At 37.2% G+C, this 24,935-nt stretch overlaps 1 protein-coding gene across 1 annotated transcript in view; it reads left to right on the top strand.

Moving 5' to 3' along the window:
• Positions 1-24,009, top strand: part of DZIP1 (DAZ interacting zinc finger protein 1) — a gene marked incomplete at both ends in the record, with an annotated part of 34,464 nt that extends 10,455 nt beyond the window's left edge. Inside the window, 15 exons of the mRNA XM_079539641.1 lie at positions 155-316; positions 1,038-1,172; positions 2,205-2,267; positions 3,508-3,648; positions 4,478-4,526; positions 5,808-5,864; positions 12,322-12,381; positions 15,429-15,574; positions 15,902-16,097; positions 16,498-16,618; positions 16,828-16,872; positions 17,773-17,975; positions 20,058-20,188; positions 23,080-23,251; positions 23,927-24,009. Of these exons, the coding sequence (XP_079395767.1) occupies positions 155-316; positions 1,038-1,172; positions 2,205-2,267; positions 3,508-3,648; positions 4,478-4,526; positions 5,808-5,864; positions 12,322-12,381; positions 15,429-15,574; positions 15,902-16,097; positions 16,498-16,618; positions 16,828-16,872; positions 17,773-17,975; positions 20,058-20,188; positions 23,080-23,251; positions 23,927-24,009 (1,764 nt within the window). The remainder of the gene's footprint in view (positions 1-154; positions 317-1,037; positions 1,173-2,204; positions 2,268-3,507; positions 3,649-4,477; positions 4,527-5,807; positions 5,865-12,321; positions 12,382-15,428; positions 15,575-15,901; positions 16,098-16,497; positions 16,619-16,827; positions 16,873-17,772; positions 17,976-20,057; positions 20,189-23,079; positions 23,252-23,926) is intronic.
• Positions 24,010-24,935: the final 926 nt, after the last annotated feature.

Raw genomic sequence — 24,935 nt, 5'->3', positions numbered from 1 at the left:
ATTGGTGTTTTTTGTTTTTATGTTTGTTTTTTCCCATGCTTTTAATATTGCAATGTGTCCCCTTGAAAGTGCCTTTTTTCCACACGTTGTCTGCTTGGAGTACTGTTATATGTGAGTGAAAATATAATTGGTAATGTTTTAAAATTAATTTTAGGAATGTGAACAGCAAAAATCAAAAGAAGAAGAAATTCTACAATCATTTCATAAATGGAAAGAAGAAGAAAAAGCCAAATTGGCTGATGAAATAGAAAAAGTGAAAGATATGTTTATGAAAGAGCTTAAGGAGTTGTCTTCAAGAAATTCAACATTAGAAAATGTAAGTGTAGCTTTTCTAACATTTTAAGACATTAATCCTTTACAGTACGTGATGAGCTTCAGATATTTACGATGCAGTGTAGTCATCTTAAAGGGCTTCTTAGAAAACTTATAGGTAATGGTGACATCATAGCTGTAACTATATCCTTGTAAATGGGTATTTTACCTAGATAATTGCAGCTTGTTTTTAATGACAGTGTTTTGGATGAATGATGCCTTCAGTAACCAGGTCAGTATTTTCCTACTCCTCAACATTTTAAGTGACTGTTTATAGATTAGTCGATGCTGTTGCTATTGCTGTGTATTAGGCATGCATAATACTGGTATTCTAATGAGTGACGTGGAGGGGACTGATCTCTGCCTTATAGTCCTGACACTAGAGCTGCATGTGTCTTCACTACAGTCAGAAGAAATGCTTCCCATAGTTCTGACAAAATGAGAATTGTACAATATAGGTTGGAAAAAATACATGTGACATTAACAAAGCTCTGAGATTTTGTGAATGCTAGTTTCTGTGCATATTTGCAATGTATGTTTATGTAGGATGTATGTGTTAATAATTACATGAAATTGTTTGGATGATGAACTCGTGAGAAAAGTAAAGAATCTGCTCTGATCTATGTGTAGTTATGTCTAATGTACATTTTGCCTTAAATGACAGTTCTGTAAAATAAAATCTTTATATATATTTGGGCCTTAATTTTCCTCCCCACTCCTTTCAGCAACTGTTAGCATTACAAACATCCAGTATGCAGAAATCCAATTTAGGGACACTGAAGGACAGCCATGAATTCATGGAAGAGAAGCCTCAGAGTACTCAGGATTATCACAAAGTGGTTAAACTTCTTGAAAAACAGGTAACACCATTTCTTAATGCATTGCTTTTGACAGACTGTTCTTGTTCTTTTTTTGTACATCTCTGAGTAGAACTTTAAATTCAGAAGTAAAATGTCTGTCCCTGTCAATGTCTAAAATAGCTGTTTATAGAATTCATTACAATCTCTGTAATAGAAATTGAGGAATTATTTCCCTTATACTTTATTTTTATTCTTTTATTTATTTATACTTTTAATAATAAAGAGTATCTAGCTTTACTAACCATGGTTTGGTTGCAGTTCAGTTCTAGAAGGCTCTAATAAACCATTTATGTCTGCTGATCCGTGAGGCTGTTGGAAAGAAATAATGAAAAAATGGAGTTATTTGTTTTCTGAGGTGAAAAAAAATATGAAGATGCTTTTGGACAGTGTTTGCCAACCTGTGGTTTTTCAACCATACGACGCACTTGAACTTGTCTTTTGAAGCTTCTGAATTGGGACTGTATCATCTGACCAAGACAGCTGCTGGGCTGGTGAAAAATTGTTGGACAAGCCTAAGTCAGACCATAGGAAAGAGCTGAGAAGGGTTGAGGCTGAGATAATTACACTGAGACTCACTTGCACATCCAGGTCCAGATATCCAAAGCTTGAGTTGTGAGGCCTTTGGGAATACCCAAAAACCTTTTTACTCTTGTTTCGTGACACTAATAACATATGTTATGTATTTCATACATCTGGGAACTTGAAGGGATAGTGCTGGTTGCTTCTGCTCAAAGATGTGGAAAATTTTAGTGCTACTTCATTGTTTATTTTGTTAAAGAAAATTTAGTTTACTCTAAAACTGATGTATTAAGGTATTAAGCAAAAATGTAGTTTTCAGAGCAACCAGTAGGAAAAACCTCGCTCAAATGTATAAAACGTGCTGATGAATGCTCTTTCATGTGTCTTAAATGTGGGGCTACTCAAATTTCATACAGTCAGTAATCTTTTTAGTACAAGTCTGCATGTGTTGCAGTAGATTTTAATTTGTTGTAACAGGAATTAATACTGATTTTTTTTGTTGTTGTTGTTCAGGAAAGTAAATGGACGTCTAGAATACAAGCCCTTCGTCAAGATCATGAAACAGAAAAGTCCCTGGTAAGAGACATGGCAAGCCACATATGCTAGAAGGAAATGGAATTCTTACTCTTGGAGTAGTTCTTCATGTAGAGTAATACATCCTCTGGGGGTTAGAAAGCCAAGATCTCAAGAGTATCTAAAAGTGTGTCTTCCTAGATGCATTTAAGATCTTTGTATTCCAGTTGTAGCAGGATGTTGAAGTTTCTATTAAGGCCAGAATTGAAGAGGAATTTGTCATTTAAGAATCCAACAGATGCCTGCAACTGTACCTGTCTTTTGAAGGACTTGCAACTAATTCTGTGAACTCTGTATTTGTTTTCTGTGTTGTGTGGATATGCTGTATAGTTTAGATATAACTTGCTGATATGTAGCTTTCATCTGCCCTGCACCTTCAGCTGCCATAGAGCTACAGCATGTCGCAGTCTTTTTTTCTTCTTCTCTTTCATTTCCCTGCTGCTTTTTCTGTTATAGCTCTCAAACTCAGAATCTGTTCAGCTTTTCAAAGAAAAAATACCATGGCATTCTGTTTTGCATTGGCATATCTATTTTACTATGCAGATCTGTATTCCTCAGGGCTTTTTTTTTTTTTTTTTTTTTTTTTTTTTTATGTCTGCATTTCTTTTTAATCTCTTTCCTGCTTTGTTTCTCTTGCCTCCTTTCTTTTCATTTTCCTTTCATCTGCGTGACCATGTAAGAACTGAGCAGATCATAGTGGTCTGGCCATTACTTCTCCTCCTTTGGCAAGAAAGCAGTGGGGAGGAGCCATGGAACATTCCCCAAAAAGGATGTAGTTTATGATACACCCACATACATGCAAGAATAGAATGAGGGAGGAGTAATGTAAGTATTACTTTTTAGATGGTGCACCTAAAATATTGTTTTCTTTCTTCTACATTCACAGCCATTATATATTAGGTTTTTCATGCCAATTCACAGTTTTTCTCCTTAAAATATTATTTTACACGATTCATAACCCAAACATTTTTATATAGTGATTAGGCTTTTTCCCATAATCTTAATTTTAGGCAATCTCAGCAATGTGTTTGCATGCCCCCTTCGTTGTATTGAGATTCAGGTGGACTTTGTTGTGCAAATAAAATATGATTTAGACAAAGTCCCAAAGAAATCAAGGGACGTTACGTTCTTGCTGAAAAAAGTGTTAAAAATACTTAAAAGTAATATTTGTTTGTTGAAATGTTATAGCATTGAACTGTTTTATGCAATATTATTATCAAGCTGTTTTTCTTTTGCTTTCTAGCTCCTATCACAGATTGAGAAGCTTAAATCATCAGTGAGAGAAGACCTGAATAAAAATAACACCTTTTACAAGAGAAGGATAGAAGAATTGGGAGAGAGGCTTCAGGAACAGAACGATCTGATTATTACACAAAAGAAGCAGGTCTGTTTTGTGAAGCAATCTGTTTCAGAGAACATAGGAAACAGAGAAACATTTTCCTGTATAATCTCCAGTTGCACTGTTAATATTACCTGTTGGTGAGAGTATTACTGGGAGTATTTTGGTTACACTTTGAAAATAACATTGATAAATTGAAACCTGAAGAAGGGATGCAGGGATTAAAACAGTATTTAGAATGTAAGGTTTAACAAATCAAATGTTCTAGTAAGTTCTACACCAAGTTAAAGGGTTATTCGATTGTGGTTACCAAAGCCCTCTGCAAATGAAAAATTTCTGATAGTGAACAGGATTTTGTCTGCCACAAGATGATTGTAATGAGTTCTAGTCTTTGAAATATGAAAATGTGACTCTTAAGCAAACTGACAAAGCTGTAGAGCAGGCGGGAGAACTGTTGATAGATTTGAAGTCAGTGTGTACATTAGTGTTTCCATGGAGTGGAGATGGCCTTCCAAACCTGACCGTGAACTGCTGAAGCATGAAGTATTGAAATGCTAAGTACTGAGGTAACTCATAAACTTGCTTTCATTTCACTTTATAGCTTATATTATACATAGTGTGTAAAGTAGGAGCACAATGAGTCTGTTAAGATAACAAACAGAAATAAGTCTTAAACATTGACTAAACGTGAGTGTGATACGCATTGAACAGTAGAACAGAGTTCTACAGAACTGTACGAAAAGCAGTATTTTTCTCCCATAAGCAATAAGTCCTGGAATAGAACTGAAACTAGGTATTTCATACTAAATATATGTTTCTAGATATTGAGCAATTACATTTTAAACTGTTCATGTATCTGTCTTTTCTCTTTTAGATAAAAGAGTTGTCCACAAAATCAGTTACAAGCATCAAACCCTCTCATAGTAAGTACAAAATGTAAACAAAAGCAGATTTTGTTTCTGATTTGAGCAGGTTGTCTGATACGAATCTTATAAGTCACAAAAAACAGATATCAACTTTTATAATTAAATGTTAAAATCAAATCAACATTTTCATTTTCATGGGGTGGCTACCTGTAACAGTGTTCTTGTGCCTCTTGATTTCTAAAGTTCATGTTCTGCAGCTCTGAGAGCATGCGAAATACAAAGCTTATGTTTTGAGTAGTGAAGAGATGTGAAAGCAGTACAGTACCACTATTTTGTATTGTGCAAACAACTTCTGTTTTTTTTCTTTATGAAGTGTCATTTTAATTGTCTTCGTGCCTGATTGTCCTTAGCCTGTGGAGCCCACAAAAGGGGAAATACTTAAAGGGCAGACAAAATGGATTAATGAATCAGTTAAGATGCTTATGTTTACAGAATTGTAAGAGCTCTAATGATATTTTTTGTCTATGCAATGCCTTCTGAAATTTATTACATGTAGCTAAACCTGTTAGTAGCATTTTTGTGATGCAGTCTTGTACCACGAATGTCCCTATTGTTGATGCTGCAGTTGTAGTGACTTGGAATAGATTTACTGCAATGGATGATGAGAGCTGGATTAATTCTGAGCTCAGTTTGCTTTATTAGCTGGACGCTGGTTTGAACTGAGTCTTAACAGCAGGGAGTAGGTTGGTTTGAGGAGTAAACAACCACAGTATGGCTGTAGAGCTTCTCAGCTGGACCTGGTCGTACTCTGCAATGCTGCAGTATTGACAAGTATAATACTGTGAAACACTAGGCTCAAAAACAGGGAGCCTAAGACTGTAGAATTGATGTGTAAGTTCACTTAACAATTATGCACAACACATGGTATGGAAAGGGTTTGCATTGATCAGTAGGAAGTGTGGAAGAAGTAAAGATACAAGCCTTGATCAGAATAGACTTTGCTTTGAGGCAAGGCTTCTTCCCTGTGACACAGACACCATGCATACGTGACCAAAGAAGTGATCTGACCAGGGAAGTTTTGTGTTCCAGTTCAGTGATGGTTTTGTTACTGGCTTCGTTTCCAGCTTCTGGGAGTATTATAATTATTGAGCATACACAGAGGTTGTAGACTTGTTGTAAAGGACCATTTTTTACTTTGCAGGCTACTTGCTTTTCCCATTAAAGCAAAAAATTATGTAGCTCATAATGATGATTAAATAATGCTGCTTTTCTGAATCTTTGTCTCTTATTATTTGTTACAATATTTTTACTTTATTTTTCACTTTCATGCTCTTTTAGCAAACACTGCAGTTGAGCATCTTGAAGAATCTAAATCAAGTCTACCTGTGATGTATGGTGAGTTTTTGCAATAGGTTCAGATTCAGCATTTGTGAATTTTAACACTGCTCTCATATGTGATCACAGCTGTGAGAACAGTTACATTTAATGAATGCAATTTGAATCACTTTGCTGCATGACTGCACTGAGGATTCCTTTGAATTACTTGGAAGGGGATATACTGAAAGGGAAAAACAATAGAATTGAGAGTATTTCCTAGCAGGTTCTTACAGTGTTGAAGTACATAAAGGTCAATGAAAATAATAATGAAGAGGAAATATATATATTTTTTTCTCTTAGAAATTGGTTTGCTGGTATATGCATACACTGGAATTTCTACAGAGGAAAATAAGTGGAGATATTTGTTTTATAAGCCTTGAAATACTATGATTTTCATGTGACTTACGTCAAGGATGAAAAAGAGCAGCACTAATAATCAAAATAGACAGTCGTCACATCTAGATGGTTCCTCCAGGGTCTCAAATAGATCACATATGATGATACATATAAAATGATGTTGCAGAATCACAGAATGGCCAGGGTTGGCAGGACCTCAAGGATCATGAATCTCCAACCCCCTGCCACATGCAGGGCCACCAACCTCCCCGTTTAATATTAAACCAGGCTGCCCAGCGCCCCATCCAACCTGGCCTTGAACACCTCCAGGGATGGGGCATCTACAACCTCTCTGGGCAGCCTGTTCCAGCACCTCACCACTCTCTCTGTGAAGAACTTCCTCCTGACATCCAACCTAAATCTCCCCTCCCTCAACTTAAAACCATTTCCCCTTGTCCTGCTGTTATCTACCCTTTCTAAGAGTTGATTCCCCTCCTGTTTGTAGGCTCCCTGTAGGTACTGCAAGCCACAATTGTAGGGGAAAAAACAGGAACCTTAATTTACATTGTTTGATGCTTTGTGAAAACAGTTTTCATTTTCTCATTATGCAAACTAATGGCATTGTTTTTATAGCAATAGTCTGTGTTAAATTCTTACTTGCAATTCAAGTAATAAAGTAATATGAATAATGAACTTTGAGCAAGTAAAATGCTTAAGCCTTAAAAGCACTCGTTTATTATTTATTTGAATTATTGACATAAATACAGATTTATTATTACAATTTCTCTTATTTTTAAAACCTGTTAGAGAAGAAAGGTGGTTTGTCTAAAAAAAGTATGTAATTTTACTTTTTCAACAAATTCAGAAACTTCTGAAAAGACATGGGGAAGAGAGTGGGCACAATGCAGCAGAAGTGTTACATAATTTGATCAAGGGTGAAAAGATTAAAAAATGAAGAATTGATGTCAAAATACTTGTAGTAATTAATAAACTAGGGAAAAAGGGATTTTTGTTTTATTAAGTGAAGTTATTTGAATGAGACAGATATTTTTGACTAACTTACACTGGACAACTGTTCACTGCTAGAAGCTTCTTAAGTTAAACTGTACCAAAGTGAATTGTTGTGTGGAGAAAAGTAGTACCATACAGTAGAGTATTAATAATAGTACTATAAATAATCCATTAATGTTTTCATTCAAAACAGCTTTCATTCCACCAATGCAGCAGTGCTTATTCTAGCTGAGAAATCTCACAGGAAGTACTTTGGTTGAGTTTAAGAACTGAGTTTCATCAATAGTTCTGCTCTTAAAGACTTATGTATTTGACAATGCTTGTCAGTCATTGCTTTTTTTAGTGCATTCACTTTCATTTCGACTGAGAGAAAACAATTCTATGAACACTATTTTCTGTGCTCTGACAGTTTAAATCAGCTTATTCACTTACCTTTCCTGATTTCTTGCTGCTCTAGATATTGAGTTTTTGACATCTTATGAAACTTCTCAAGATAAAATGTATGTTCCTGCCATTGATATAAAAAAAGATTCACAATCACTTTACTATGAAACCTCAAATAAGGCATTTCCTTCACATTCTTATGCTGATTATTATTTTATTTATCTCTGCAGGTCTCTCTGTCTGTCCCCTTTCTTCCCTTCTGGATTTTCTTAAAATTTACCTTACCTAATTTCTGGATAAAAAGGTTAGCAGAAATTATAGTGACTCTTCCCAAAACTTTCAGGACTCTTCAAGGGATTGAATTACATATGGAGTTAAGATATCATGGCCACATTTCATGCCCTGTGGAAAAGAAAATGCTTCTGGTAACATCTGTATACAAGTTTATTTAGTGTACATCATCTCTGAAACCAGAAGAGCTGAAGCTTTCCTACCAAACAATTACCTGCATTCAGAATATCTTTCTTGTCTTTCTTCTTTCTTGTTTGAGAGAAAATTAATGTGGGAGAGAGCTCTTTTACAGCTTAAGGACACTTTTCAAAGTTGCTTGGAACTTTTCCAGTTCAAGATTACTTCTGTGTGTTTCAAATCTGTACACTTAAAAGATACTCACGTTACAAATGAGCTATCCTAGATGTAAGGTGGAGTAACTGTGTTAGCTGGGTGCTTTTGTGACGATGCTGTGGATTTCTTGAAGAGCTAGTATTGCCATCCCTACAGACTATTCTTATTCAGGCTCTTGAGGCAGCTGTAGGTTTGCCCAGATATAATTGAAGTCCTTCCAAAGATGACTCCTATCTCATTAAAAGGCAACAGGTGAATTATAATTTATCTCTTTTTAAGTGGACTTTGGCTTCTAGATAGCTCTTGAAATCTTGATAGTTGTTCAATATTTAATCTTTGGTAGGCCAATAATACTGGGTTGAATTAATGGGCAGTCTAATTAATCTTTTGCTTTTTAGCTACTGTCTTTAAAACCTTTGACTCAGTCTTGACATATCTGAAGCAACTGAGGAAAAATTAGTCAAAGTAGTCTTCCTAGACAGTTAACAGAGAAAAGAAAAGGGACACCTTCAGAGTTTGGTTCAGCTGAACTAAGATCTGAATTGCTCTTTGAAGCTGAATTGCTCTGTTTGTCTCTTCTTTGACTGTAGGAGTCTGAGATGACTATATTCCTACCTTAGAGACCTCAGGTAAGTGACTGAAATGTATCATATTTAAGAGTAGTAGTTTGAAATTTACATTTATGCTGCTTATGTGCAGTATATGACTACCCGTTGATTAATTATGAGGAAAATGTATTATTCAAAAACGGCAGTCAAAGAGACAGGAATCAGGGATTAAGCTCTTAGGATGCAGAATGTGAGTATAAATGAGAAAATTCAAGGAGTAAGCAATGACTGTAACCATGGCTCGCATTCCTCGCGTCAAATTACAGCAAAGAGGCATATTTCTATTTATCCTTGGTTTTTATTTGCAAGCACGAAGTGCTTACTGTGGGCCTTACTTCCCTGTTGTACAATTGTACACTTCTGTTCAGCCTAGAAGTACTTTAACATTTCATATCTCAGAATAAATAGACAGGATTTCTGCTTCAGGTACGGACCAAGAGACTGGTTTTTCCACTAGTGCTATTGAAATATTGTGAGGGTTTTTTTGTTGGTTTTTTTTCCCCTTAGGTAAAAACACACAAGTAATATATGATGTGCTGGAAACACAAACAGGCTGAATTCTTCACTATTGTTATTACATTTTCCTATTCTTCCTGTATAGAAATTGTCATCAAGTATTACTTAAAACAGAAATTTAATGATTAATCAAAGTATTCCAGACGCAATTATCTCTCCACACGTATCAGCTGGCAGAAGACGTAGTCTAAAAGATACAGAAAAACACTCTCATCATTGTGGAGGTCATCTTAAGGTTGCTGGCCTAATGATAATTAGTATTAATATGGCTGGGTTCAGGCCAGCAAGTCAGTGATATATGACAACCAGTTTGCAGTAAGCTGGTGTTGGCAGCTACTGTTTAGTTTGGTTCACGTCTGAACCTGGTGATAAAGCTAGGGTTATGTTTAGGGCTGATATTGGCTGCTGACAAGCGATGAAGACGTGCCTAGAGCTTGCTCTATAGGCTAGATGGAGGATTTAGCAACAATATCAGTGTGAGCCATTTGGTTAGGGTCAGGTGTGGGACTGCTGGAGAGTGCCAAATAGAATTAGGTTTGAGTTACAGTGGTAAAGACCAGAAGGAAAAAAAAAAAAAAGATTTGCAACAGGGTCTGCAAAATGCTGAATTCACCCAGGAACACCTGGTTTTTGCTGAGCAAAGGTTTTACAGGGGTCACTGCGCTTGGGTTAGAATTTGGCTTAGGCAGATGTTGATCAGCAAAAGAGAGTTACAGTTGAGCTGAGATGGAACAATTAAGGTATGTAGCAGCAGCAGAGCTTGCCTGAATAGGTTTAAGTATGAAGTTGATATTTATCTGTTTTGTAACTGAGAAAGGGGTGGATCTGAGAGTCAGGGTTCAAATGATGTCAGTGTTGGAACTATAATTGAGGATACATCTGAACTGCAAGACTGATATAATCTCCGGTACTACCAGTACCCTGGTACTTAAGTGATTGCTAACAGTAGGCTTGCTAATAGTTAGGTGCTGCTCATTAGCTAAGAGGTCTGATCAGACTGCTAGAAGATAAAAATTTCTGGTAAACTTCAGGAGTGCAGTTCCTTAGGGAGTCATCTCTACACCTGTCTTTCTGTAAACTACAGGAGTGGTGAATGAAGCTGCATTTTCTTGAGATGATGTTTGGTAAATATCAAACAGAATACGTGTACAGTACAGTGAAAGAAAGGCCCGTTTACACTGGAGAAGTTGAAATTTCCAGATGTTCCACTCCATGTGTTAGGATTCGATCTCCTGTCGTCATGCAGCACACATTATTCACTTATTTTCCACAGTGGTGATACTTGTTTGTTTTTGCTTTTCTATTTCTTATTTTACTGGTTTTAACTTCTGTTTCTAGTATACTGAGGGAGATACACATGCACCTTTTTTCCAGATTACTTTCAATTCTGAATTCTTGGAGCTGGGCTTTTTCTTCAAAATTAAGTTACCCAGCAAGGCTGTGGTGATACGAGTCATCACCTTTAAGTAGATTGCATCCGAGTAAAGTAGACATGAAATGACTGTAGATTAAATCCGATTATGTAGCAACTGGCTGCCTAGTAGGTCCAGCCAACAAAAATGCTGGGGCCTATGCCCATGCAATAGAGTTAAATTGCACCAGAGCATCACTCATCTGTGCTTCAGTCTCTGTCATCCCAAACGGAGTCATAGCTTTGCATCCAAGTTGGTAAAGGGCAGCAGTGCATCAAAAACAGCTTTGAGAGTTCAGTAACTTGGACTCTTTAGTCCCAGTTCAGATGGAGAATATTGGAAATGGGACATTGTATCATTTAGCTCCAAGTGCTCAATTCACTGTGATAACCCATCCCAGAGCATTGATACTTGTACCCTACTGTACAGGACGTGCTGAGGAACAGGCATCTTTGCAGTAATGTCACTTCTTCTCCTTCCAGCAGTCCAGCATGGCAACCACTTACAGTGTCAGAGGATTCCTGAGGAAGCTGAGGCAAATGCATGCTGACCCAAAATACTGGCCAGTGCATATTCTTTTGTACTGCCAGTAGCTGAATGCTGAAAGTATTGCTTGCACATTTCTCTGTTTTTGTGATAAACCTAGAAGAAATTCAAGTTTTAGTTTTTATTGCAATTCCTTTATTCATGAAAGGTAAATATTAACATTTTTAAGAACTTATTTTTTTATTAGTTGACATGAAAGCATTTTCATCCATCTCTTAAATATGAAGTTCATAGAATGGTAAATAAACTGTCCTCGGACTTCGCTAGTGCAAAAGCAGTTACTCTTGATAGCCTACAGAATAATAACTTCAGTGTTTTTAGGAAGCCTTCTTTCAGCAGAAGATATTTCAAGATTCCTTTAAAGCAGATGATACATTTTCAACAAAATTTATTTTAAAATATTCAGTGATTTACATCTGTATAGAAAAATGTTGCGTCTTGCGCATATGGATTCACTGCTTACTAATTCTCTAGATTTATGAGTTATCAGATTTTTTTATATATATATAATTTTAGGGGGTTTCTACATCCATCCATTTCACCTGCCCTTTGTAAACTACTAAGACAGAAAATGCACAGAAGCAATATTTGTGAATGCATTTTTAAATGAAAATGATGAGTGAGAATATACTTTTATTTGCTCTCAGATGGCTTTGTCTTTGGAGATGCCTAGAACCATTCCACCTGGCTACCATTCCAAGAAGACACGGGTTTTCTAGAGTTCTGTGACCTATCAGCCACCCGTGCAGGTGGCTTAAAGCTGATGTATCTGAGATGATGGACAGCAAGCTTAGGCAATTGAATCGCTCTCCAAGTAACCACTGTATTAGGATCTCTTCTGCAAATATTTCCTATCAAGGCAGTATTTATGACCTTGAAGAATCATACTGCATTGGGTTTGTGATTAATAAGCAGTTGTAAGCAGTCAGGAAAATTGACATCAGTGTGTTTTGTTTTTTTTTTCCTTACTGTCCCTCTCTGGACCTTGACCTTTTTCTGTCCTGTTTGTCTGGTGTTCCTGTTCTTCCTCTTTATTAGAGCAGGCCCCCTTGGTACATATGCTGGAGCCCATAGAGGAGCTTTCAGAAGAGGAAAAAGGTAATGGTTGGTTCAGAACAAAATGTAGTGGCATGTTTTTCTTGAAAATAAAAATGTGAATATTATTTTATGTGTACAGCATTTTTCATTGTGCTTGAGTATGCTTATCTGGTTTGGGTGGGAACATTCCTTGTACATGTCAATTTCCTTTTTGCCACTGGTGCTTGTAAATATTTCCTTATCCAAGTTCAATATGTTTTTGTGGAAGTCTTAATTCCTTAAAGCAGGTATATTCCATATGTATAAAGGCAGTTGAGATAAGCAGAACAAAAATGATTGATGAGGAGTAGCCCCCTCACTAGGAAATTCTTTGGTGTAATCTGATGGTGTTGATGCTATTGCAGTGTATGCTCACTTTTACATACTTGTCATAAGCACGTAAATAGTTCAGACAGAGGAAGGAAGTTTGTGGTGGAAGCTGAAACTGCCGACTTTTATACATGGACCAAAGATACTTTTTGCAAGTAATGTATGTTATGCCTACCTCTGCACAGCCACAACTCCAGCCAGGGTTGTGCTCAGTGTTGGTGACTTGCCACATGTTGATAGCTGCCAGTGCCAACTTGGCAGCTGGTCCTCTGCTTCATTTAAAGAAAACTTGGGCAAGGCCACATTTACAGTGTCAGATCAAGAAGTGTTGGTTTGTTTTTGCATGGTGTTCTGCTGGAGGGAGCTAGCAGTATTTTAGATGAAAATCCAAGTGACTACCAAGCATGATAATCTGTGCTGTGTGTAAATAAATAATAAAATAAAACTCAGTTTTGAACTTTATAGTCAGTGAATTTAAATGTTGTAGGAATAATGCTGCTTTGAAAACAAAAATGTCATCTGAATACATCTGTGGTTAAGTAAGAGGTTTCCCCAGGGAAAACCCAGTGACTCTGTCTAGTCTGAAATAAGGACTGCTTACATTTTTCCCATTCCTTCTGCTATTTCTCTTGCTTGCCATCATCTCTTTTGATCGATTGTTGTCTTCTGTGCCTACAGGCATGGCCTACAGTACAAAAGAAAGAAAGAATGCAGTCTGAAAGGTTAGACCTAGATTTTTTTTGTTTGCAATGACAGCCATTTATAAGGGAGAGTGTGAAAATTCTTGACTCGGCAGAATGTTTCACAGGGTTATATAGAAGCTGAGGCAGTGGACCACACTTGAGATCCCTTGTCTTCAAAGCTGTCCAATCTAATGCTTTTTTGGTTTGTTCATTTTTTTAAACAAAAATGAGTAAGAAAACAGTTCCTTAAGTAGTTGGCTCCTGACAAAAAAAGCTTTTGTTTTTAAATAATTAACAAGAACTAATATTGTCATTACTTAGGATAATACTGGATAGTCCTGTTACCCATATTAGTATATGAAGTAATTGTGAATAAAAAATGATTTTAGATGGACCTATTTTATTGTGGGGATTAACATCAGAAAAGGACAGGATTTTTGTTAAGCTCTGTGGAGCCATCCACTTAAAATGTACGACAACTCACATCAGGCTTTCTGGGAGAACTTCATATTGTTCATTGCCTCTTTTACAGATTGGGGACAGTCTAGTAGTTCTACCTTTCAGCTCTGACCAGTAGTTTACCTCTTCTAGGACTTGACTCTCCAGCCACGTAACTTTTAACCTCATGTCTGTTGAGGAATGAGTTGTCCACGAAGTTCCCAAAGCCAAATAATATTTTAGCCAGATATTGTTGTCTTCAGTACAGATCTTGTAGCATGGTAGTTGGACTCTTTCAATCTTTATTTCTTTTCTTTCTTTCCAGGATTCAGTGAAAGCATCCTAGAATAACCTAGATATTCTTTGTGTATGTCGAAGCTTTTTCAATTCTTCTTCTGGATGAGAACTAAATGGACAGCTTTTTACGTAGAAGGAAAAGTGGCACATTTCTTTTGGAAAGAAAAAAAAAGAAAACATTTGAAAGTCATGGTGTGGCATTATTCCTTCAGTTATATCTTTGTCTTTAGGCTGGCAAGTGACACCAGAGCTCTATAAAGCAAATTGGAAAGAGAGAAGCTCCTGCCCAAGATTTACCTTCTATTTTAGAGAGGGAAGTTGGGAGTTCAGTTCACTGCATGCTTTCCTGCGATGTTCTGTATGCCTCTGTATGCTTTGCAGCCTGTGCTGACTGCTGCCAGTCAGAAGCAGGTACTGTGGAACCACTGATTATTGCTTCACTTAGTGTCTAAGTAGCACTCGGTAGAATTTCCCCCTTGGCAGAGACACTTCACAGGCAGGTTCTAGGTGGGTGTGTTTTGCTTCTTCACTCTCCTGTATGACCTTTTAATACTCTGACTTAACTTAAATGTCAGTCTTTAATTTAGGTTAAGAATCTGTATTATGATTCTTTTTAACTTGTGTGAGAGTTGGTGTTTTTACTGACACCTAAAATAAGGGAAAGAGGTAGAAAGTTCTTTGTCTGCTCTAGTATGTATGATGGTGTCATTGACCTGTAGTAGAAAATATGACACTGAACTTTGTATTTGAAAGAGTTTTAAAGATAAGTAGTATCAGTCGTATATTCTGTGAAACGATTTGCCTCATGCTCTGCCTTTGTTTTTACCAAGATTTTTGAAAGTGTAGGGACTTTCCAAAGAACTCAGTAGGTCTTTTTCGTGAGACATCACTGTCGCTCGATTCTCTTCCTCTGAACAGGTTTGTTGTATTCCTGTTCTAATTGCTACTGGAGTCTTGCGTTCATTTGAAATAGCAATTTTAGAGGACTTAATTATCAGAAGAGAGTCTTTATCAGAAGTTCCAAAGAACAGTTCTGAAAGTTAAGATCTTTGTGGTTAAATATTCAAGCATGCATCTTTACGGCAATTTTACAACAAGAAAAAACAAGGCGGTTTTGATGGTGAGTGCTTGATGCTGAGGTAGTTTCCAAGTGAGCTGACCAGATTTTAAAAAGAATAGACTCTGTGTAGACAAAAGGTGGACTTGTATGTCTATGGTGTTTATAAAAAATGCATGCCTCAATGCTGTTTTTAACTGTCTTGTGTAGTGCAGGTTTTTTTGAGATGCCTTTTAAATGCATTTTTTTCGTTCTTATTTCAGAAATTGAGAAAGACGAACTTAAAACAGGTAGAAGTAACCAACATTTAATAAATGCTTTGAAGACTGATCCTTCTTTAACTAAAGAATTAAGAGTTGTTTTGGAGCAAGCCCTGGAGGAAAAACTGGAATCCTTGGGAATCAAAGCAGTGAGATTATTTTGTGTTCTTTAAAAGACGGATAACATTTGACACATTTCTTTATTATTTTCTCATTTCTATACCACAACACTCAACCTAGAAAATCCAGAGCTAAATTTCCAACCGTTATAAATCAGTGTAATTCATTAACCTGAGGGAATTTCCAGCCAATTACAGCTGTGGACAATATGACCGCACCTGTTAGCAGTCCTTTCAGCTTATATGATTCTCTTACAAGCTTTTTAATATTTGAAGTTTAAAGAGCATTTATAATTCTAGGGTAATAAATTCAAGAAACAATAGCTCTTGTGTTTACAATGCAATTTGTCTGTCTAGGGTGTCCGTGGTATCCCGAATGATCGCTTAAATAAAATCCTGCGTGCCATTGAATCTGCTAGAGAGCACAAACTGAAGCAAGAGCCTGACATTCAACGAATTCGAGAGTATCTTGAACACCAAGTCAGCTTTAGGGTTGTAGAGAGATCAACATTGTCTAACAGAACTGTTTCCAGTCCTTACATTCCTTCTGAAGGTTAAATTTTTATATATATATTTATATGTATGTATTAAGTTCTGCTACTATAGTACGTAATGTTTTATCAGTAACAAAATCTAGATATGTTTTTCTAGAGACGCTTGTGTGTAGCTGCTTTCTGAATTTTTCATCTAGTTATTCTATCTAGTTAAGGCCAACTAGGCTGTTTCCTTCCAAGTGCTGTTGATGATGTGTTTAATTGCAGAAAAATTACCTCTTGTATTGGAAAAGATGCATCGGAATTGAACTGTTCTGAAGAAAAAAGAAAAACTTTTTTTTCCCCTATAAATTCATAATCTGCAGTACAGACATCTTTAATTTTTGAAAGACATTAGATGCTAATGTCAAAGATGCCAAGCATTGCTTCTAATAATGAGACAGAAAACTTCACTTGCAGGTAAACAGAAGTTCAATCAATTGGGAATTTCCTCCTCTACCATACCACAAAAACCAGTAAAACGGTCTTTGACAGCTGTCCGCCCAGCTGAACAAAGAGCTGAGAATACATCTACACCAAAGTAAGAGTGCTGCTCTCATAGTCCTCATACCTTGGGTAAAAATCCCCTGTGGGTGTGATTTTTTTTAATTTTTTTTTTTTAACTAATGCATTTCATGCTAGTTTATAGTAAGAATTAAGAAAGTAATTCTTTTTTTTTTTTTTCTATATAAACTTTAACTGGTTGGCTGTCAGCATTGACATGACTTGTTTCATTATTTTTGCGTGCAGGAAGCTCATCGGAAACAAAGCTTCCAGAAAGACATCTAGTATCACGTATGTTTTTCTTTTCCCATTGTATTTTTGAAGAAAACATTATTGGTGCTCGCAACATAAGACCTATTGCAAAGTTCAAATGACAAACGCTTTTCTGGACTCTCCCTCTCCCCCCGATCCGAATCTGTTGTTACAGTCTCTGAATGTTCTCAGTTCAGCAGATGTTTTCCTTATTGGGAACCAGAGAGAGACAATCAAATCAAGAATCAATAACTTCCCAGCCTCCTGGAAGCATTTAAAGACCTCACCCTCATCTTTTCAGCCTGTTGATATTTTTTTATTATGGTAACCAGAATTAAGTGCAATATTTCAGGTCTCCTCAAGCTTATTGTTATGTAGTTTTTGTTCTCTGGGTAACATTAGTGATGCAACTCTAAATTCATCAAGACAGAAGTAGGTTGGATCTGACTGTTAACATCTAATTACCAACTCTACAGTTATTCTAACTTGATTAACTTAATTGTTATGGAAAATTCCTAAATTATTTTCATCATACAGAATACATAACAGAACTTCTGTGGTGCAAATTCCATGGCCCTGGACCTTGCTCTCACAGGAAAGCCTATTGTTGTTTGCTTGGCAAGAGTTTTTATATGTTGGTGTGTTGGTTTTGTAAAGGTAGTTACATAGGCGGAAATAATCACATCTAAGAGATAAGAGATCTCTGAGATCTCAAAATATAAGAGATATATTATAATAACCTCTTGAGTTTACTTAGCAGCAGAATTTCTTTTTGAGTGCTTTTATGGATAGCTGTAATTTATGGGAGTTCTGTTTTTCTTCTACATGTGGAGAATGCTTATGTTACTGTAAAGGAAAATACAACAAATCTTAAAGATGTATATGTCAGTGCAGTCACTGAAACTCAGCAAGTGCTCAGGTTTATGTGTTTTTGTTTAGAACTCCACCATTCAGTTCAGAGGAAGAAGCAGATGAAGATGATGTCAAACAGTTGCATGTATCACGAGAATTGTTGCAAAAGCAGTCAAAAACATCGAGCAGCAAAGTCAGTGCTTTTCAGATGGCTTCTGACAAAAGTGATTTGGAGGGGACAGAGGAAAGTGAAACTGAAGAAACAGGAACACCTGTCAAAACTTCAAAAGGTATTTTCACTTCTTTCATATATGTATGTTGTAACAGCTGTGCATGATTTTTTTTTTATGGTAATATTCCTGTGTTTAAAAAATAACAAAGGCAGAGTATCTATCTTATGTATGTGTATTTGTATGCAATTTGTTCTTTTGGTAATGTATTTATGTTACTGTAATGCTTAGAGATGTCAAATAAAATCATGAGTACCAAGTAGGTGAATGCATGCAGAGAAAGATACGATCTGTGCTTCCATCAGACTCCCAGCTTGAACTCAGATTGGCCACTGCAGTAAAAGAGAACAAGAAGTCCTTTTACAAATATATTAACAGTAAGAGAAGAAACAAGGAGAATTTCCATCCTTTACTTGATGCAACAGGGGATGTGACCACTGTGGATAAGGAAGAGGCTGAGTTCTCAATGCCTTCTTTACATCTGCCTTTAATAGTCAGATCAGTTATCCTCAGGGCATTTTATGCCCTGATCTGGAAGTCTAGGATGGAATGCAGAATACACCCCCAGTGATTCAGGTAGGGACAGTTAGAGAGCTCCTCCTCCATCTGGACTGTCAAAAGTCCATGGGACTGGATGGACTTCATCCTATGGTGCTGAGGGAGCTGGTAGAGGTGATTGCCAAGTTGCTTTCCACCACATATCAGCATTCCTGCTTGCCTTGAGAGGTCTCAGAGGATTGGAGGCTTGCCGATGTGACTCCCATCTACAAGAAGGGCTGTAAGGAGGATGCTGGGAACTACAGGCCAGTTAGCCTGACCTCAGTACCAGGGAAAGTTATGGAGCAAATCATCGTGGGAGAGATCACGTGGCATGTGTGTGGCGCTATCCAGGCAATCAGGCCCAGCCAGCATGGGTTGTGCTTGTCCAACCCAAACTTTTTCTGTGACTGTATGACCAGAATGGTAGACCAGGGAAGGGCTGTTGATGTATTCTGCCTAGACTTCAGCAAAGCCTTTGACTCGATCTCTCACAGTATTCTCCTGGGGAAACTGGCTGCCTGTGGCCTGGACAGGTCTACCCTTCTAAGGGTGAGGAACTGGCTAGAGGGCTGTGCCCAATGGGCACTGGTTAATGGAGTTCAGTCCAGCTGGCGACCTATAACAAGTGGTGTCCCCCAGGGTCGGTACTGGGGCCCATCTTGTTTAATGTCTTTATTGATGACCTAGATGAGGGGATTGAGTGCACCCTCAGTAATTGCCCTTTGCTAATGGCACAATGGCTGCAATAACCCCATGCAGCGTTATAGGCTTAGGGCTGAGTGGCTGGATGATTGTGAAGAAGAAAGGGACCTGGGGGTGTTGGTTGATGCTCGGCTGAATGTGAGCCAACAGTGTGCCCAGGTGGCCAAGAGGGCCAACGGCATCCTGGCCTGCATTAGAAATAGTGTGGCCAGCAGGAGCAGGGAGGTGATCATCCACCTCTACTCAGCACTGGTGAGGCCACACCTCAAGTACTGTGTTCAGTTTTGGACTCCTCATTACAGGAAAGACATTGAGGCCCTGGAGCGTGTCCAGAGAAGGGCAGCAAAGCTGTGAGGGGTCTGGAGCACAAGTCTTATGAGGAGCGGCTGAGGGAGCTGGGATTGTTCAGTCTGGAGAAGAGGAGGCTCAGGGGAGAGTCATCACACTCTGCTCTACTCCTGAAGGGAGGTTGTGATGAGGTGGGATTTGGCCTCTTCTCCCCAACAACGAACAAGACCCAAGGAAATGGCTGCAAGTTGCACCAGGGGAGATTTAGATTAGGCATAAGGAAATCTCTCAGAGAGTGGTCAGGCATTGGAATGGAATGGTGGAGTCACCATCCCTGATAGTGTTCAAGAGGTGTCTGGATGAGGTGCTGAGATATGGTTTAGTGGCTTAGTGGGTAGTAATGGTAACAGGTAGAAGGTTGGACTAGTTGATCTTGTAGGTCCTTTCCAACCTTGTGATTCTATGATGATTCTATGATTTTTTCCAAAACAGTCTTTCTCAGGCTTTTACTTTGTAGGTTTTCAGGAGATTTACAGTGAAGCCTCAAGAACAGTTATCATGCCTGCATTTTGAATCAAAATTGTGAGGTAATGGTTTTTTATGAACTTGTAGGAGCTGTTATTCAAAAACTGACTGAACAAGTTGGAAAGAGCCTTTCTAACCACGGAAATAAGAGCAGGCCAGCCGGAGGGATAGATGTTGCACAAGCATTTATTAAGAAAGAAGAGGTGCAAGAACCCAAGGTATTAATTTTAATAATCATTATTAAGTAATTGAACTGAATATTAAGTAATTGAGCAAGATCTGTTACATTTATTTCATGTTAAACCTGTATTGGTGAGGATCTTAATTCTCAAAGATGTTTTTGGAGATACAGCTAAGTAATCTTTTTGGGTAATCTAATATCCTAGAGTATTTTTAATTCTAGAGCTCTATCTAATAGGGAACTTCAAATGGCATTTTAATGAGAGGACAGATTGTACTTTTGAGTTTGGTATTTTGTTTTTCTGTACGTAGTTAATAATCATACTTTTCTTAGACTTCAATACTGGTTCACTGAGTATGGCATGTGTTCACAATCAGAATTCTAACGTAACTTGTTCTTTATCCCACAGTAAAACCCCAGAATTCCCCTCACTATCGTGTTTTATAATCAGCAAGTCACTTTGGTGCACATTGATCTTTACTTGAACAATTTTTAGTAAGAACAAAAGTTGCTCCAAATCAGAAGTCAGCAGCAGATAATGCAGTTTCAGTTGCAGTAGGTTATTGAAGCAGATGACGAGATACTAGTTCTGTCATTCAAGCAAATACATTCATGTACATTAGTTGTTAATAAACAAATAATGATTACTGAAAATCCAGTTATCCATAATAAAATCGACACCTTAGGGCTTCCTGACTAACAATCCTGACTAAAAATGAAATTTTTCACTCCTCCCAGAGATAGTGACACTTCTATTCCAGTTTCTATTCCAGAAAGGGGTGATGGTATTAATGGCAGGTGTAATGGTAGGGTGCTGTCAGTTGCCACTGCTGACACCTAATTTGTCCGTTGACTGTACGAGAGCTGCACATCATACCAAGGTCAAAATTATCAAATCAGACATGGCAATTAAAATGTAGTTTTGGGTCTAATGTTATTTTCAAATTCTCTGCAAAGCCAGATGATATGATACTGTAAAACAGGCACAGTAACATTTAGGGGCATTAGTTTAATAAGGATCTGTAAGTGTTTGGCCACTGCATTAGGAAATGTGGGCTTAAGAGCAAAAAGCTATAGCAAAGTAAGCCTTAAAATCTATGTTCAGCAAAGGTAATTTTGCTGTAATTCATTTAAAATAAACAGAACATACAGTGGCATGTTGTGGTATGGACTTAATGAATTAGAAATGAGTTTATGAACCCAGAGCAAGGATTGCTACTTTGTTTCTGGAATCTTTACAAAAGAACACACCCACCATGCATTCTTTGCTAACTGTATAGGAACGTGTGTATCTTCAGGTTAATATTTCCACATTTAAATGTAGGCAAGTTCAAGGTAATTTTCTACATTTTACTTAGGATTCTCAAAGGTGCCTAAAAATGTATGTGCCGAATGCCATCAATTAGGTGATTTCTCTCAAGGTCTGTTTTTTTATTAGCATAAGGAGGCTTAAGTAGTAATAGCTGCTAATGGTCATTCTCAGTACCCACCATACTATAATACCTCTCTAATACATCCACTGTCATGTTTAACAAAGGCCCATGTTTTACAGAACATCCTTCAGGAACATCTGAGGGACTTTGTGCTTATCTGAAGGTGTACAAGCATTATCTGAGTTTACCACATACTGTATGAGTTATGGGATTTGTTGATGTGAGCCTTTGAGTTAAAAAAAAAAATAAAAAATTGCCTAGTAATTTTGACTGGGACCATTTATTTTACACTCGATCAATACTGAACTGTGTTTGAAATTGGTAGTTTTCCCTTTATTTTGCACTTTAAAGTCAGCTAAGATTGAGCGAACGAGGAAACACTTTTTTTGAGTATATGTGACTCTGACTTTCTCACTGCCACACCCTCCAAATGCAGATAATTTGAAATAGCAAAATGTTGAATCCTGGTATGTGAATAATACAGCACACAAATCTGTCAGCTCCTGAAAAGCTGTTTGCAACAGTTACGAATGTAAAAAATTGAATTATGTTGCAAAAAAGCCAGCATTACTCCAGTTTCTTTTTTCAGAACACACTACATGTTCACATTTGTGGATTTCTCTCCAGTATGAACGTAACTTAGGTTGCTTCCTGATAATATTGGAACCTTTCTTCTGTGCAGTGGAAGCACTTCCTGTATTTTATTGTAACAGAGACTGTAGTGAAACAAGGTTATAACTCTGTGAGAAATGATCTTTATCATACTATGGATGAGCTCTGGAATAATGGCTAATTCCATTGAATCACCACTGACTGGCAAATGGGGAAATGCTGTAGCTCTTCTTTCAAAGGTGGATGACAATATTTAGTTCTCAGGCTGATGAAATAACCCAAAGGCAGCAGGTCCGTGCCTTTTTAATCTGTTTGATTTGACAGTTTTGTGAACTCGATATGCAAATCCATCATTTAATTAAAAGTAATCAAACTTGTATACTTGATAGTCGGTCTTTGGAGGAATACATATTTCAATTTTGAGCACCACGTTTTTAAATTTTATTCTTTAATTTTCCCTTTAAATAAATGAGTTTTAGATTGAAATGGCCTTTATCACAGCATTACTTTTTTAGTGTCAATACAGAAAGGTTATATAGCAAACTCAACTACAACCTTGCATGGTATCATAGTGTCTCGTAGTCTCTCATCGCGTCTCTATTTCTGTGTAAGCAGTATTCATTCTAATGTTTAAAGGATTTTCCGTCTCATTGGAATAACAACTTTGCAGAAGAAAGAACCCTTTTAATATGTGTACGTAATGTATGTATATAAGTTACTGAATTATGTGGAAGTTACAATTATGGCGGTAGGTGTCACAGTGGCTGGGCAACCAGTGTATTTTTCTTCAAGGCCTACTTATTTATTTAGTTATTTGGAGAGCCTGATCTCAGAGGATCTTGTTGAGAAAGGCAGAAACAAATGCGCATTTTATCTCCATCAGTTCACAGAAGTAGATGAAGATGACTGGGATATATCATCCATAGAAGAAGACTATTTGTTGATGAAAGATAACAGTGGTCAGAAGGGATCAACAGCTCAGAAAAATGAGCCAAATGCCGCATCTGTTGTACATGCGTGGGGTCTTCCAAAGAAGACTGTGCCAAAACAGGAAGGTAACACAGTCATTCTTTTACATTATAAATCTTAAGTGCCTGTCACACCTGGAGGAAAACGTTAAGTATGGTATATTACACGTTGTAAAATACCATATACTGAAGTACAGGAAAAAAAACGTGTGTGGTATTTATATATAAGCTGTCAAGAAGCTTAAGCGTGGGATCTTAAAGCACATAGAATCATAGAATGGGTTGGGTTGGAAGGGACCTTTCAGATCACCTGGTTCCATCCCTCTGCTATAGGCAGGTCTTGAGAATGATAATCAGCTGCGAGGTTCACTCAGGATACTTCTGCAGGTGTTCTGCTGGGTTGTGATATTATTTGAACCAGTGGTAAGGAAACGGCTTCAATCTCACACAGCAGCTTCTAGTTCTACCGTTTCAGCGTGCTTAAAGGCTAAAACTGCATGCTGACTTTTCTCTTTAAAAATAACATGAATTGTAATGTTGGCACTGAGTTTGTGCTGTGCATCGTATTCTATGACAAAGAGTTTTCTTATTACCAACATTTATAATTTCCTCAGTGGCTGAAGTTGTGGACTTCGTGAGATATTTGCTCACACAGCATGATTCTTATAGATAGAAAACTGTATATTAAAAATGCCTCCAAACAGTATTAATGTTTTTTTGTTGTTGGTTTTTTTTTTTTTTTTTTTGCTGTTATTTTGACAGGTCCTCGTGAGGCTGATAATACAAGCACATTAAAAAGCAGCTTAGTCACTGTCACAGATTGGAGTGATTCTTCAGATATATAATAGCTGTATTCCTGATGGGAGGTGCTGCTTTTTGGATTCTGTTGAGTTTGAAAATGTAATTGAAATCATCAAGTATTTCCTGCTCATTTCTCATGCTGTTCAAGTGACAACAATGAATACTGCTTACAGAGCTCTTGTGTCTTTCAGTCCTCAGTTTGTACAGAGAATTTTCATATGCACATCGCTGGCCATCAGTATTTGGAAACTGAGAAAATCGTTCTTCCTTGTGAAGTCAGTGGTGAAAATCCTTCATTTCGCTGAGGTGAAGATTTTGCCTCTAATGTTTACTTTAAAGACCAAACCTGGTCTTAGAAGAAAACCTGTTCACCAGTGAACAGAATTTACTGCAGAGTATTACTTTGTAAGATTTTTTTAAATGCATATTTTCTTGTATTTTATCATAAACTTTATAGAAAATGGTGAGCATTTCAAATAGACTGTTTCCATGTATTAAATGTTAAGTTTCTAACATGGTTTACAATAAATGCCAAAGGGGAAAAAAAGGCCTCATAAATAAAAGTTATTACTAAATGCCTCCTACTTGTGAAGTTACCCTTTCCACCCGTATAAGAATCAACTCTTAGTTGACATAAAAGCAAAAAAGAAAATAAAAGGAAAAAACACTTCAATCTGTTGTAAGGAAAAATAATGACCTTCAGCTGAGCACATACATCCATATTTGTTGTGTGCCCACTTTCTTGAAAAGACACAGTGAAGTTTTGACTTAAATTCAAAAATAGGCAAAATAAAAAGAGCCATGAGTGACTTTTGTAATTCCAGTGTATTTTAGGTGGTGTCAGATACAGAATTTTCTGTATTGCTGTGCCATTAATCAATTGGACTATCTCCTGTTTGTTTCTACACCTTTGTCCCCAAATAGCCATGGTGGTGAGATTCCAAGGGGGCATCTGTTCAAACCTCATGGC

The sequence above is a fragment of the Tetrao urogallus genome (genome assembly GCF_951394365.1).
Source record: "Tetrao urogallus genome assembly, chromosome: 1".
Taxonomy (NCBI): domain Eukaryota; kingdom Metazoa; phylum Chordata; class Aves; order Galliformes; family Phasianidae; genus Tetrao; species Tetrao urogallus.
The sequence above is the reverse complement of the archived record's forward strand: the minus strand, read 5'-3'. Positions and strand labels throughout refer to the sequence as shown.